Genomic DNA, 16,418 nt, shown 5'->3' with positions numbered 1-16,418 from the left:
TGCTGGTCGACTCTCGCTATATTATGGCCTATTTTATTCAGTCTAGAGTATATAACATGTTTGTTTGTTATTTACAGTGATTATTATATCATATTAGATCAATTCTGATAGATAAATAAGCCGTATAGTTAATATATAAGCTGATATAAGCGTAATAATGAAATGATTTCACCTGGCACTCTCTGGAGAGGGATCACTGCCGAGTGTACCCAGGTGCTTCCCGATAGGCTAGACGTCTATTGATAAGCTCCACCTACTCTTATATGATGCCAAATAATCAATTATTATATTAGAAAGAATAATGCAAAGAAAAAGCGATAAAAAACAAGGAAAAAATTCCAAAAAATACATAGGTTGAGAACAGACGCGCTACCTACATCGCCGCCACCATACCTGATATAAATGACTATAATTTCTTGTAGAAACGTTGTAGAACATTGATTCTTGTACCATTGTGTTGCCAAAGAGTTAAGCTATTTTTCTATATGAATAACTCATTTTCATAAATTTTCGAATTTTTCTTGAGAGCGCTGAAAAAATCCCTCACTTCCCCCCCTTAAGAATAATAAAAAGTAAAATACACACACAGTACACTCATTACTTACTTCAAATATCTGTATTCATAATGAAGGGTGAGAGGTGAGTAGTATTTATTGTAAGAAGTCAGGTGTGGGAGGTATGGTATCCAGCCAGGCCACCCCACCCACACAATATACTACAGCAATGGTTTCAAGTTGGAAAAATTCAGATTCAGGAAGAATATAGGAAAGTACTGGTTTGTGGATGTGGAACAAGCTCCCGAGTACAGTTATTGAGGCTGAAACGTTGTGTAGTTTTAAAAATAGGTTAGATAAATACATGAGTGGGTGTGGGTGGGTGTGAGTTGGACCTGACTAGCTTGTGCTGCTGGGTCTGGTACAGTGCTCCATCCTTGAGTGGGGATGACCAGACTGGGTGGGTCATTGGGATAATCTGGGGGGTGGGTCATTGGTCTAATCCGGGGGGGGGGGACATGGACCTGCTCCGCTTGGGTCAGTAGGCCTGTTGCAGTGTTCCTTCTTTCTTATGTTCTTATGTTCTTAACATTTAAAGTGCCCCAGAGTGATAAAATGCATATACAGTACACTCATTATGTACCTTAAAATATTTGTAGTCCTAATGTAGTGTTACCCCTCAAGGAAAGTTCCTTGTTGCTGGTGAGGAGCTCTTGATTTAGGGAATTGGATCTGTGCTCCAGTTCCCTGAATTGAGCCTGAATACCTTCCACATCCCCCCACAAGCACTGTATAATCCTACGAGTTTAGCGTTTCCCCCTTGATTATAATAATAATGTAGGGTGAGAGGTGAGTAAACGCGGTTAAACAAATAAACGAGAGAAAGAGAGATTGAATGAGTAAAAGAGAGAGGAGAGAGACGCGGAGTTATGTAAACAAGCAGACGAACGCATCTGGTTTTGGGTCATACACGTAACGTCTCACATTAATGTTAATTTATTCTATTGTGGGGTGTATTTACCATGTTTATATGTTACGAAGTGTGTTTATTACGGTGGAACCTCAAATTTCAAACTTAATTTGTTCCACGAGCTAGTTCTAAATTCAAAAAGTTTGAAAAGCAAAGCAATATTTCCCATAAGAAATAATGGAAATACAATTAATCTGTTCCAGAAACCCAAAAAATTCACAAAAAAATACATTTTATAGAGATTAATTATAGTTTAACATACACACAACAAATATAGTGTACAATTATGCATGGAGACAAATGGTTTTTAATACTTGATGTGCTGTTGGAGTGTGAGCAAAGTAACATTTATGAAGGGGTTCAGGGAAACCGGCAGGCCGGACTTGAGTCCTGGAGATGGGAAGTACAGTGCCTGCACTCTGAAGGAGGGGTGTTAATGTTGCAGTTTAAAAACTGTAGTGTAAAGCACCCTTCTGGCAAGACAGTGATGGAGTGAATGATGGTGAAAGTTTTTCTTTTTTGGGCCACCCTGCCTTGGTGGGAATCGGCCAGTGTGATAATAAAATAAATAAAATAAAATAACATTTTTACTTACCTTTATTGAAGATTGGTGATGGCATCTGGAAGATAGGGAGGAGGAGAGAGGGAGTTGGGGTTAGTGTTTGGAAGGAGAATCCCCCTCCATAAGGACTTTAGGTATCAAAGCCCTCTCTGGGGTTACTGCCCTTCTCTGTCTTTTAATGCCACTAGGACCAGCTTGAGAGTCGCTGGACCCTGTCTCACAAAATAATTGTCCACAGTCCTCTGTTTCTGGTGCCTCATTAAGATTTCCCTAAAATGGGATATGGTTTTGTCGCTGAACTTGTTGCTAAGATGGCTTGTTTCAGCTTGCTTAGGGTGGTACTTCTCCACAAACATTTGGACATCATTCCACTCGGCGCAGATCTCCTTAATCTTTGAATCGGCATGCAACTTCCTTGCCTTTTCACAAATAATCGTCTCTGAAACATTATCACCTGCCATCTCTTTATCCTTGATCCACACCAGCAACAACTTCTCAACCTGATCGATTGTCTGTGGTCTTTTTTTGCTTAGCATATTAACACCTTTCTCAACATCAGCTTCCATGATTTGTTCTTTCTTTGCCTGGATAGAAGCAATGGTTGACTTGATTTTCCCACACATCCTGGCATGCTCAACAAGTTTCACACCACTCTCATACTTCTGTATTATTTCTTTCTTCACATCTATGGTGTTTCTCACTTTCCTTACCACAGGGGTACCACTAGCAAGTCTCTTTGGGCCCATGGTAGCTTATTTAACAGTCCCACAAGCACTAAACACAATGAATTAATCATAAAATGTTTGAATGAGACCGCAGGTTAGTGTTCACTCAAGCATCAACAAAACCAGACTGGCTCACGGTGCCTGCGCGGGGACGTGGACAGAACGGGCTGGCAGACAGGTCCGGTACCCGGCGGTTCGAAAAAAGGGGCGAGTTCAATAATGGGGACAAAATTGGTTCGAGAAAAGAGGTCGATTTTCGAAGAGTTCGATAAGCAATACGTTCAAAATTTGAGGTTCCACTGTATATAATTTTGAGAAAATATCATGGATTAATGAAAATGTTCGGGTGAGATATAAGCGACTATTGGCAGAAAGGTGGGCTAGTGCAAAGATGAGTAGTGGGGGGGTTGAAGAGGGTTGGAATAGTTTTAAAAATGCAGTATTAGAATGTGGGGCAGAAGTTTGTGGTTATAGGAGGGTGGGGGCAGGAGGAAAGAGGAGTGATTGGTGGAATGATGAAGTAAAGGGTGTGATAAAAGAGAAAAAGGTAGCTTATGAGAGGTTTTTACAAAGCAGAAGTGTTATAAGAAGAGCAGAGTATATGGAGAGTAAAAGAAAGGTAAAGAGAGTGGTGAGAGAGTGCAAAAGGAGAGCAGATGATAGAGTGGGAGAGGCACTGTCAAGAAATTTTAATGAAAATAAGAACAAATTTTGGAGTGAGTTAAACAAGTTAAGAAAGCCTAGGGAAAGTATGGATTTGTCAGTTAAAAACAGAGTAGGGGAGTTAGTAGATGGGGAGATGGAGGTATTAGGTAGATGGCGAGAATATTTTGAGGAACTTTTAAATGTTAAGGTAGAAACAGAGACAGTAATTTCATGCACTGGTCAGGGAGGTATTCCATCTTTTAGGAGTGAAGAAGAGCAGAATGTAAGTTTGGGGGAGGTACATGAGGCATTACGTAAAATGAAAGGGGGTAAAGCAGCTGGAACTGATGGGATCATGACAGAAATGTTAAAAGCAGGGGGGGATATAGTGTTGGAGTGGTTGATACTTTTGTTTAATAAATGTATGAAAGAGGGGAAGGTACCTAGGGATTGGCGGAGAGCATGTATAGTCCCTTTATATAAAGGGAAAGGGGACAAAAGAGACTAAAAATTATTGAGGAATAAGTTTACTGAGTATACCAGGAAAAGTGTACAGTAGGGTTATAATTGAAAGAATTAGAGGTAAGACAGAATGTAGGATTGCGGATGAGCAAGGAGGTTTCAGAGTGGGTAGGGGATGTGTAGATCAAGTGTTTACATTGAAGCATATATGTGAACAGTATTTAGATAAAGGTAGGGAAGTTTTTATTGCATTTATGGATTTAGAAAAGGCATATGATAGAGTGGATAGAGGAGCAATGTGGCAGATGTTGCAAGTATATGGAATAGGTGGTAAGTTATTAAATGCTGTAAAGAGTTTTTATGAGGATAGTGAGGCTCAGGTTAGGGTGTGTAGAAGAGAGGGAGACTACTTTCCGGTAAAAGTAGGTCTTAGACAGGGATGTGTAATGTCACCATGGTTGTTTAATATATTTATAGATGGGGTTGTAAAGGAAGTAAATGCTAGGGTGTTCGGGAGAGGGGTGGGATTAAATTTTGGGGAATCAAATTCAAAATGGGAATTGACACAGGTACTTTTTGCTGATGATACTGTGCTTATGGGAGATTCTAAAGAAAAATTGCAAAGGTTGGTGGATGAGTTTGGGAATGTGTGTAAAGGTAGAAAGTTGAAAGTGAACATAGAAAAGAGTAAGGTGATGAGGGTGTCAAATGATTTAGATAAAGAAAAATTGGATATCAAATTGGGGAGGAGGAGTATGGAAGAAGTGAATGTTTTCAGATACTTGGGAGTTGACGTGTCGGTGGATGGATTTATGAAGGATGAGGTTAATCATAGAATTGATGAGGGAAAAAAGGTGAGTGGTGCATTGAGGTATATGTGGAGTCAAAAAACGTTATCTATGGAGGCAAAGAAGGGAATGTATGAAAGTATAGTAGTACCAACACTCTTATACGGGTGTGAAGCTTGGGTGGTAAATGCAGCAGCGAGGAGACGGTTGGAGGAAGTGGAGATGTCCTGTTTAAGGGCAATGTGTGATGTAAATATTATGCAGAAAATTCGGAGTGTGGAAATTAGGAAAAGGTGTGGAGTTAATAAAAGTATTAGTCAGAGGGCAGAAGAGGGGTTGTTGAGGTGGTTTGGTCATTTAGAGAGAATGGATTAAAGTAGAATGACATGGAAAGCATATAAATCTATAGGAGAAGGAAGGCGGGGTAGGGGTCGTCCTCGAAAGGGTTGGAGAGAGGGGGTCAAGGAGGTTTTGTGGGCAAGGGGCTTGGACTTCCAGCAAGCGTACGTGAGCGTGTTAGATAGGAGTGAATGGAGAAGAATGGTACTTGGGACCTGACGATCTGTTGGAGTGTGAGCAGGGTAATATTTAGTGAAGGGATTCAGGGAAACTGGACTTGAGTCCTGGAAATGGGAAGTACAATGCCTGCACTTTAAAGGAGGTTTTTGGGATATTGGCAGTTTGGAGGGATATGTTGTGTATCTTTATATGTGTATGTTTCTAAACTGTTGTATTCTGAGCACCTCTGCAAAAACAGTGATAATGTGCGAGTGTGGTGAAAGTGTTGAATGATGATGAAAGTATTTTCTTTTTGGGGATTTTCTTTCTTTTTTTTGGGTCACCCTGCCTCGGTGGGAGACGGCCGACTTGTTGAAGAAGAAGAAGAGTTTATATTAACGTAATATGACATTTAACCCTTTCACTGTCAGTCCCGTAGTATTATGGCTTGCAAGCCAGTGTCGGTTCTGTAATAGCATCCCAAAATTCTTGCGGCTTCAGATCTTGCGAGAGGAAGCTGGTAGGCCTACATGTGAGAGAAGGAGTCTGTGTGGTCAGTGTGTGCAGTATAAAAAAAAATCCTGCAGCACACAGTGCATAATGAGAAAAAAAGTCCAAACATGTTTTTCATTTAAAACTGCAACTTTGCGGTGTATTTTCGTATGTTATTTATGGTTGAATTCTCATTTTCTTGGTCTCGTTTGATAAAATGGAAGATATATTACAGAACTAAAGATAGATGATTTTGAATGGTGTACAGACTATAACAAGCACTATAACAAGCACTGCCCTAAAAAAAATAAACAGATGTCAGCTAAGAGACTGAACAGTCCCTGGCTAACACCCAGCCTCCTCAAATCCATAAATACAAAACACCAATATGAAAAACAGTACAGAATGGGTCACATAACCAGAGACCAAACAAAACGTTTCTCTTCAATCCTAACCAGCCTGATAAGAAGGGCTAAAAAATTGTATTATGAGAACAGATTATCCAACTTAAGAGGTGATATAAAAAAGACCTGGAAAAAACTATCTGAAATTCTAGGAACAAAAAAGATATCATGAAATAGTGAAATTGAACTAACAAAACCAGTTGAACCCAAACTTCCACCAACTGAAACAGCAAGCAGACTCAATGATTTCTTCTCCACTATAGGAAAAAACCATGCCAATAAAATCCCAAGCTCAGATACCCCACCCAGTGACTACCTCACTGGCAACTACCCGAACACTGTTCCTAGCTTCGACTAACCCTACTGAAGTTTCCCTTATTATCAACACACTAAAAAACAAGACAGGAGATTTAAATACCTTACCACCCTTTATATACAAAAAAGCATCACAAGTGCTATCACCAATCATTGCAACACTCTTCAACAAATCCATCGAATCCTCTACCTTCCCTACAGTTCTCAAAATAGCAAGAGTCACCCCGATCCATGAAGGAGGAGACCAAACAGACTTGAATAACTATAGGCCAATATCCAACTTACACCCTCTCTCTAAAATCTTCAAAAAATTAATTCACAAGCGAATCTATTCCTGTCAATTTGGGTTCAGGCCTAATAAAAATACAAATGATGCTATTATGCACATGCTAGAACATATATACACTGCAGTAGAGAAAAAAGAAGCCCCACTGGGGATCTTCATTGACTTACGTAAAGCTTTTGATACAGTTGACCATGACTTGCTCCACATAAAATTGTCACACTATGGTATAAGAGGGCACTCCATCAACTACCTCAAGTCATACCTCAGCAACAGAAGCCAATATGTATACACAAATGGGGCAAACTCTGCCACACAGCCAATTACAGTTGGTGTCCCGCAGGGAAGTGTCCTTGGCCCTCTTCTCTTTCTCATATACATAAATGACCTACCAAATGCATCGCAACTACTCAAACCCATGCTATTTGCAGATGACACTACATACGTCTTCTCTCACCCGAGCCCAGTCATGCTAGCCAATACAGTGGAACCTCTACTTGCGAGTTTAATCCGTTCCATGACCTTGCTCATAACTGAATTTGCTCGTTTGCAGAGTCAATTTTCCTCATTTAAATTAATTGAAATGCAATTAATCCATTCCAGTGGAATTCTGTACTTCAATAATTTTGCTAATATCAACTCTACGGCTGATTTATCTATCTCACTTCATCTAATATGACATAATAAACAATATAAATAACATAGAAACCTGATATACAGTGGATCCCCGAGTTTTGGCAGCCTCGACTTAAGCGAAATTTGGCCTTCGGCGAGTTTTTTTGGAAAAATTTGGCCTCGAGTTTCGTCAAAAAACTCGTGTTTAGGCGACCGTCCAGTACCCGTCCGCCCATCACCGCGCACACAAAGCCAGTCTCCCACACCATTCATGCTCAGTGTGCCATTGTTTACCAACACATGACCATCACCCTGCAGGTTCATACTATACATTTCATAATAATCCATTGTTTTTTGTGCTTGCAACTGCTAAATAAATCATCATGGACCCAAGGAAAGCTAGTGCAAGCCCTTTGGTAAATAAAGTGAGTGACGGGGATGTGGAAGAGTTGGTGGAGGACCACAGGAAATAGCTAACCACTGACGAACTGCAAGAGCTTCAACTGGAACAGCATCAGACCACAGCCAAGAAGTTGCTTCAGAGGAGGAGGAAGAGGGAGTGGATGAGGTGCCTTCTTCAGTGATTAAGGACATGCGTGGAATGTGGAATGAGTTGCAAAGTTTTGTTGAAAAGTATCACCCTGACCAAGCTGAAACAAGCCGTATCTGCAACATGTACAATGACAGTGTTGTGTCCCACTTCAGGGAAATCTTAAAGAAACGCCAGAAAAAGACCTCTTTGGATAGATATTTTGTGCGCCAGGGGTCCAGTGACTCTCAAGTTGTTCACAGTGGCATTAAAAGAAGAAGGGAAGTAACCCCAGATAAGGACTTGCTACCTAAAGTCCTAATGGAAGGAGATTCTCCTTCCAAATAATAGTGTACACCTTCCTCCTATCACCTCCTCCCATCTTCCATCCACCCAGAAGTCTTCAGTAAAGGTAAGTGTAATGTTATTATTATTTATTTTAAATGCATGTACTTGATTTCTGATTGTTTTCATTATGTAAATCTTTATTTAACCCTTTGACTGTCGCGGCCGTGTATATACGTCTTACGAGGTACCATGTTTGACATATATACTCATAAATTCTAGCGGCTTCAAATCAAGGAGGAGAAGGCTGGTAGGCCCACATGTGAGAGAATGGGTCTGTGTGGTCAGTGTGCACCATATAAAAAAAATCCTGGAGCATGAAGTGCATAATGAGAAAAAAAACTTGGACCGTTTTTTTTAATTAAAATTCCGAATTTGTGATCTATTTTCGTATAGTATTTATGGTTGTATTCTCGTTTTCTTGGTCTCATTTGATAGAATGGAAAACATTTTATAGAAATAGAGGTGATTTTGATTAATTTTACTATAAAAAGATCCTGGAAATGGAGCTCAAAGTATGGGAAATGTTTGATTTTTACCGATGTTCAAAAGTAAACAAATGATGTCATTGTCCAATAAATGTCCAACTAGCCATTCTAATATGCAGTCATGAATGGGTTGATGTTATTTACACAATTATTACAGTATTGCAGTAGTCTGCATAATAGTAAATCTTCTATTTTTTGTTTGAATAAAAATTCAAAATAGAAAGCAAGAGTAATATCAGAGGGGCCTGGAGACATGACTGATGAACAAAGAAAATGTTATTTTAGAGCCAGAAATGTCTGCATTGTTCATTCTTGACCTTATTTTGAAATTGTCATATTTTTTAATTTTCGTGAAATTTGCCAAATTGCAAATTTCTGACCACGTTATTGGGTAGTTGAAATTGGTAAATGGGCAGTTTCTTGTACTCAATCGATAGAAAAAAATGGAGCTCTAAAGAAATAGCTATGAGTTTTGTCGACTGGAACAATGGAATTAGCCGAAAATAGGGCTCAAAGTGTGCAAAATCGCCGAGGTCGCTAATTTTGCGAGAGCGTAATTCCATCAGTTTTCCATCAAATTTCGTTTTTTTGGTGTCATTATAATCGGGAAAAGATTCTCTATCATTTCATAAGAAAAAATAATTTTTTTTTTAAATTTTACGATACCAGGAGACACCTCAGGATTGGGGGTTGCGACAGTCAAGGGGTTAATTTGAAAAAAAATATTTTATTTAAATATTTTTGGGTGTCTGGAACGGATTAATTTTATTTCCATTATTTCTTATGGGGAAAATGATTTCGAGTTTCGTTAATTTCGACCTTCGGCGGGCTCTCTGGAACGGATTAATCACAAAACTCGGGGGTCCACTGTATACTCTAAAATGAATAAAATATGTCATTCATGTAGTGGTATGGGCAGTGTCGGCGGTGGACGAGAGTTTGTCTGGAGACTGGGCAAAATTCTTCATGAATAATTTTGCTAATATCATCTATACTGCTTATTTATCTATCACAGTTCATCTAGTATGACATAACAAACAATATGAATAACATAGAAACATAATATATACTCTAGAATGAATAAAATATGTCATTCATGCAGTGGTATGGGCAGTGTCGGCGGTGGACGAGAGTTTCTCTGGACACCAGGCAAAATTCTTCATGAATAATTTCGCTAATATCATCTTTACGGCTTATTTATGTATCACAGTTCATCTAATATGACAGAACAGACAATATAAATAACATAGAAATACGATATATACTCTAGAATGAATAAAATATGTCATTATGTAACATGTGGAGGCGGCCACAACCGCTCCCTCTTTGTTGTGGTAAACACTGCCATCTAGTGACGGCCTTTTGAAGCCGTCTATTATTATAATTATTTTATGTAGTACATTATTATTATATATGTATTATTATTATACATATTATTGTTATTATTATTGTGTTATATTATTTTTATTATACGTATTGTTATTATTCATATTATTATTATACATATTATTATTATTATTATTATTATTATTATTTTTATTATTATTATATAAATTATTTGTATTTTTTATTCACACAAAAAATATAAGATTTACTGTTATTCCTTACTGCAATAATTGTATAAATATGTCAACCCATTCTTGACTGCATATTGGAATGGACAGTGACGGCATTTGTTTACTCTGAAACAGCCAAGCAATGGGCCATTTCTCCTAGGTTGAGCTCTATTTCTAGGTACTTTTCATCGTGAAAACAATCAACATCATAGCTATTTCTGTAATATATCTTCCATTCTATCAAATAAGACCAAAAAGAAACGAGAATACAATCATAAAAACCATTCAAAATTACCACTAAGGGGTGGCTTATTGCTGAGAAGTGAGCTCCATTAATTATGCTTAGATTTCTTTCATTATTATTATTATTATTATTATTATTATTATTATTATTGTTATCATTATTATTATATAAATAATTTGTAATTTTTATTCACAGCACCTAAAGTCAGTTCCTGATCAGCCGGGCTGTGGCTCGTACGTTGGTTTGTGTGCAGCCAGCAGCAACAGCCTGGTTGATCAGGCGCTGATCCACCAGGAGGCCTGGTCACAGACCGGGCCGCGGGGGCGTTGACCCCCGAAACTCTCTCCAGGTAAACTCCAGGTAAACACTGAAACAGCCAAGCAATGGACCATTTCTCCTAGGTTGAGCTCTGTTTCAAGGTACTTTCTGTCATGAAAGCAATCAAAATCATATTTATTTCTGTAATTTATCTTCCATTCTATCAAATGAGACCAAAAAAACAAGAATACAACCATGAAAACCATTCGAAATTACCACTAAGGGGTGGCTAATTGGTGAAAAGTGAACTCCATTATTTATGGTTAGATTTCTTTCATTTTTGGTGTACATTAAGAAGCATCTTTCCATCATACATTGCCAAAGTTTCAATAAGATAGTCCAACAAACAAATGAGATACAATTCCCGAGATCAAGAGCAAGAACCCCTCACCAGTGTCAAGGAACCTCCCTTGAGGTCTGCTCGCTTGTGGAAATTTTGCTCGCGTATGGAAGAAAAAATCGACCCATCGACTGCTTGTACAGTGGACCCCCGCTTAACAATCACCTCCCAATGTGACCAATTATGTATGTGTATTTATGTAAGTGTGTTTGTACGTGTATGTTTGGGGGTCTGAAATGGACTAATCTACTTCACAGTATTCCTTATGGGAACAAATTCGGTCAGTACTGGCACCTGAACATACTTCTGGAATGAAAAAAATATCGTTAACTGGGGCTCCACTGTATTTGGAAAAACTCGCACGTGGACACGGTCGCAAGTAGAGGTTCCACTGTACTGTGAATACCGAATTACAGAAAATATCTACCTGGATGAAGACTAACAAACATTGACAAAACTTACTTCATTCAGTTTGGTAACAGAGCTAAAGATGTCCCTCTTAACATAATGATAAATGGATCATCTATCACAAAGCTTACAGAGGGAAAATTCTTAGGAATCCACCTTGATAACAGACTCAAATTTCAAACACATATACAACAAATTTCCAAAAAAAATTCCAAGACCGTAGGTATACTATCGAAGATATGGTACTATGTTCCACAGTCAGCCCTCCTGGCCCTATTTCACTCGCTTATTTACCCCTATCTCACCTACGGAATTTGTGCATGGGGATCTACAACATTAAACCATCTCAGACCACTAATTTCCCAACAAAAGGCTGCAGTCAGAATGATAACAAATTCTTACTACAGGCAGCACACTCCACCAATATTCAAAACTCTAAACCTACTCACCATACAAAAAATCCATATTTATTACTGCACCTACTACATACATAGAACACTTAACTCTGATATAAACCCTCCCCTCAAACATCTCCTTACCAACCTCAACAGAACACATGACCATAACACAAGGCACAGATCACTCTTTGATGTTCCTCGTGTCCATCTCATGCTTTGCAGAAACTCAGTGCACATAAAAGGCCCTAAAATCTGGAATTCATTGCCTGTGAATATAAAAGAAACACAGTCTGTTTATAAATTCAAGTCTCTTCTCAAAAATCACTTACTCACCCACAACTAAATAAATACTGAATAATTGTATCTCATAAATTGTATCTCACAAATGTTTCTCATAATTGTATCTCATAAATGCTTAACCTATGACCCAATCAAACTTGGTTATTTTTTATTACATTACCTAACTGAATACTCCATTTTACTGAATGCACAGCAACACAGTAAATGACCATATGACCTGTCTTTGTAATACTCATTTGTGCTTAATTATAATCTGTTTACAATAATGTATTACCACTGAATATATCATTGCTTAATTAATCCGAAGTTAACTTTAAGCCTGCCCATAATGCTCTGCATACAAGGGGCTTTGGCATGTTACACTCAATTACTGTATTCCTTTGTACTTCTCTGTATCATGTTCAAATTAATAAATAAATAAAATATATAAATAAATTAAAAGTACCTGGAAATTGAGCCTGGTGGCTAAAGTTCCCGCTTCACACATGGAGGGCCTGTGTTCAATTCCTGGCGGGTGGAAACATTTCGACACATTTCCTTACACCTGTTGTCCTGTTCACCTAGCAGCAAATAGGTACCTGGGTGTTAGTTGACTGGTGTGGGTCGCATCCTGGGGGACAAGATTGAGGACCCCAATGGAAATAAGTTAGACAGTCCTCAATGACGCACTTACTTTCTTGGGTTATCCTGGGTGGCTAACCCTCTGGGGTTAAAAATCTGAACAAAATCTTATCTTAGCTCAAAGTAGCAGAAATATTAGATTTTTGCTGATGTTCAAGAGTAAACATATTCCATCACACATCCAATACACATCAACTGGTGGGTCTAATATGCATTCACAAATGTGCTGATACTATTTATATAATTTTTACAATAATGCAGTAGTCTGCATAACAGTAAATCTTTTATGTTTTGTGTGAATAAAGATTCAAAATGGAAAGAAGCATAATATAAGAAGGACGTGGAGAAAATGTTATTTTGGTGCTAGGTATCTTTGCATTGTTAATTCTGGACCCTGTTTTGAAATTGGCCTTCCTTGAATTGTGTATGAAATTGGCCAAATTACCAGTTTCTGATCACTTTATTGGGTAGTTGAAATCGGTAAATGGGCAGTTTCTTGTACTTATTGTACTCAGTCAGGAGAACAATGGAGTTCTAGTGAAATAGCTATGAGTTTGGTTGACTGAAACAATGGAATTGGCCAAAAATAGGGCTCAGTGTGGGCAAAATCGCCGATGCATAAACATTGCCGAGACCGCTAACTTCGCGAGAGCGTAATTCCATAAGTTTTCCATCAAATTTCGTACTTTTTGGTGTCATTACCATCGGGAAAAGATTCTCTTGTCATTTCATAAGAAAAAATAATTTTTTTTTAAATTCTTCGACACCGAGAGCAAATATGTGAGGAGGAGTCTTGATAATGAAAGGGTTAATGTGCCTCAGAGTTATTATTATTGTGCATTATTATTATTGTCATTATTAATATGGCATCCTCAAGACTAATAAGACACTCTTAGTGATTTTGATGCATACCTGCACCCGAGCACAGTGTACAAGTACACATAAGTATAATTATCAAAGTACAGTGGACCCCCGCTTAACGATCACCTCCCAATGCGACCAATTATGTAAGTGTATTTATGTAAGTGCGTTTGTACGTGTATGTTTGGGGGTCTGAAATGGACTAATCTACTTCACAATATTTCTTATGGGAACAAGTTCGGTCAGTACTGGCACCTGAACATACTTCTGGAATGAAAAAATATCGTTAACCGGGGGTCCACTGTATATGTAAAACATGAAATAACTTTAAAATATGAAATTTTGGAAAGTTTCCAGACATAATGGAGAGACGCAGTGCTCGTGGAGCTCACAGAAAATGTAAACAAACCAGATGGCCCGCAGTGACAACATTAGAAAGTTAGGTGGGGGGAGCCATATAGTGAGTTTTGGTCATAATTTGAAATGTCCATATTAGCAGAACGCCGTAAGGCGAAACACCTTAAAGTGGGGCCATACTGTATAACCCAGGCATTATGTGACTCCTCCAGGTTTAGTCTTCCCAGTGAATGTAGTAACAGTAATCCTACATTATTCAGTAGTTTGCTAGTTTTTGTCAAGAGTCTGGAATTTGTTCATGCTTTCAGGTCTCCACTGAAAGCAGATTCTTTTTCTATTTCATACGATCCTGATGTTCATACTGTGCTCTCACTCTTGCATACAAACTTTAGTATTTTTTTTTTATAATTGTTGCATTTATGGTTTGATGTGCAAGTACTTGTGAATTTCTCAAAAGAGCAGGCACTTAAGAATTATAAAATCCAAATTATATTATTATTTATTATTATTATTTTTATTTTACTAATATTATTATTACCATTATTATTCTAGATACGAGACTCTTGAATACCAGCATCGGATGAGGCCCAGCATTTCAAGGTTGCTCATACCGTCTATATATCCACAACTGAAGAATCATCCTTCTGTTACTGGTTATCCAAGTGTCAGTGGCCTCACAAAGAATATTTTTTTTCTTTCTCATGAAATCCCAGAAAGAGAGGTAGGTACAGACATGATTTGGGTTTCGACTGTTAAAATTTTTGGCATAATTTTCAAATTTTAGTTTTGATGACCAGCTAGGAATACAAGTAACCCATAATTAGGCATTTAATCATCCCTCAAGTAGTACCTGGAGTTTACCTGGAGAGAGTTCCGGGGGTCAACACCCCCGCGGCCTGGTCTGTGACCAGGCCTCCTGGTGGATCAGAGCCTGATCAACCAGGCTGTTACTGCTGGCTGCACGCAAACCAATGTACGAGCCACAGCCCGGCTGGTCAGGAACCGACTTTAGGTGCTTGTCCAGTGCCAGCTTGAAGACTGCCAGGGGTCTGTTGGTAATCCCCCTTATGTATGCTAGGAGGCAGTTGAACAGTCTCGGGCCCCTGACACTTATTGTATGGTCTCTTAACGTGCTAGTGACACCCCTGCTTTTCATTGGGGGGATGTTCCATCGTCTGCCAAGTGAGTGATTTTCGTGTGCAAGTTCTGTACTAGTCCCTCTAGAATTTTCCAGGTGTATATAATCATGTATCTCTCCCGCCTGCGTTCCAGGGAATACAGGTTTAGGAACCTCAAGCGCTCCCAGTAATTGAGGTGTTTTATCTCCGTTATGCGCGCCGTGAAGGTTCTCTGTACATTTTCTAGGTCAGCAATTTCACCTGCCTTGAAAGGTGCTGTTAGTGTGCAGCAGTATTCCAGCCTAGATAGAACAAGTGACCTGAAGAGTGTCATCATGGGCTTGGCATCCCTAGTTTTGAAGGTTCTCATTATCCATCCTGTCATTTTTCTAGCAGATGCGATTGATGCAATGTTATGGTCCTTGAAGGTGAGATCCTCCGACATGATCACTCCCAGGTCTTTGACGTTGGTGTTTCGCTCTATTTTGTGGCCAGAATTTGTTTTGTACTCTGATGAAGATTTAATTTCCTCGTGTTTACCATATCTGAGTAATTGAAATTTCTCATCGTTGAACTTCATATTGTTTTCTGCAGCCCACTGAAAGATTTGGTTGATGTCCGCCTGGAGCCTTGCAGTGTCTGCAATGGAAGACACTATCATGCAGATTCGGGTGTCATCTGCAAAGGAAGACACGGTGCTGTGGCTGACATCCTTGTCTATGGCAGATATGAGGATGAGAAACAAGATGGGAGTGAGTACTGTGCCTTGTGGAACAGAGGTTTTCACTGTAGCTGCCTCGGACTTTACTCTGTTGACTACTACTCTCTGTGTTCTGTTAGTGAGGAAATTATAGATTCATCGACCGACTTTTCCTGTTATTCCTTTAGCACGCATTTTGTGCACTATTACGCCATGGTCACACTTGTCGAAGGCTTTTGCAAAGTCTGTATACATTACATCTGCATTCTTTTTGTCTTCTAGTGCATCTAGGACCTTGTGTTAGTGATCCAATAGTTGAGACAGACAGGAGCGACCTGTTCTAAACCCATGTTGCCCTGGGTTGTGTAACTGATGGGTTTCTAGATGGGTGGTGATCTTGCTTCTTTGGACAATTTCAAAGATTTTTATGATATGGGATGTTAGTGCTATCGGTCTGTAGTTCTTTGCTGTTGCTTTACTGCCCCCTTTGTGGAGTGGGGCTATGTCTGTTGTTTTTAGTAACTGTGGGATGACCCCCATGTCCATGCTCCCTCTCCATAGGATGGTAAAGGCTTGTGATAG

At 39.0% G+C, this 16,418-nt stretch overlaps 1 protein-coding gene across 1 annotated transcript in view; it reads left to right on the top strand.

Annotated features, from left to right (window-relative positions):
- LOC128685235 (NFX1-type zinc finger-containing protein 1-like) overlaps nt 1–16,418 on the top strand; it is a 356,060-nt gene that overhangs the window by 151,125 nt on the left and 188,517 nt on the right. Inside the window, exon 5 of the mRNA XM_070080420.1 lies at nt 14,571–14,739. Coding sequence (XP_069936521.1) covers nt 14,571–14,739 — 169 coding nt within the window. The remainder of the gene's footprint in view (nt 1–14,570; nt 14,740–16,418) is intronic.

Source organism: Cherax quadricarinatus, chromosome 1 (genome assembly GCF_038502225.1).
Source record: "Cherax quadricarinatus isolate ZL_2023a chromosome 1, ASM3850222v1, whole genome shotgun sequence".
NCBI lineage: Eukaryota > Metazoa > Arthropoda > Malacostraca > Decapoda > Parastacidae > Cherax > Cherax quadricarinatus.
The sequence above is the reverse complement of the archived record's forward strand: the minus strand, read 5'-3'. Positions and strand labels throughout refer to the sequence as shown.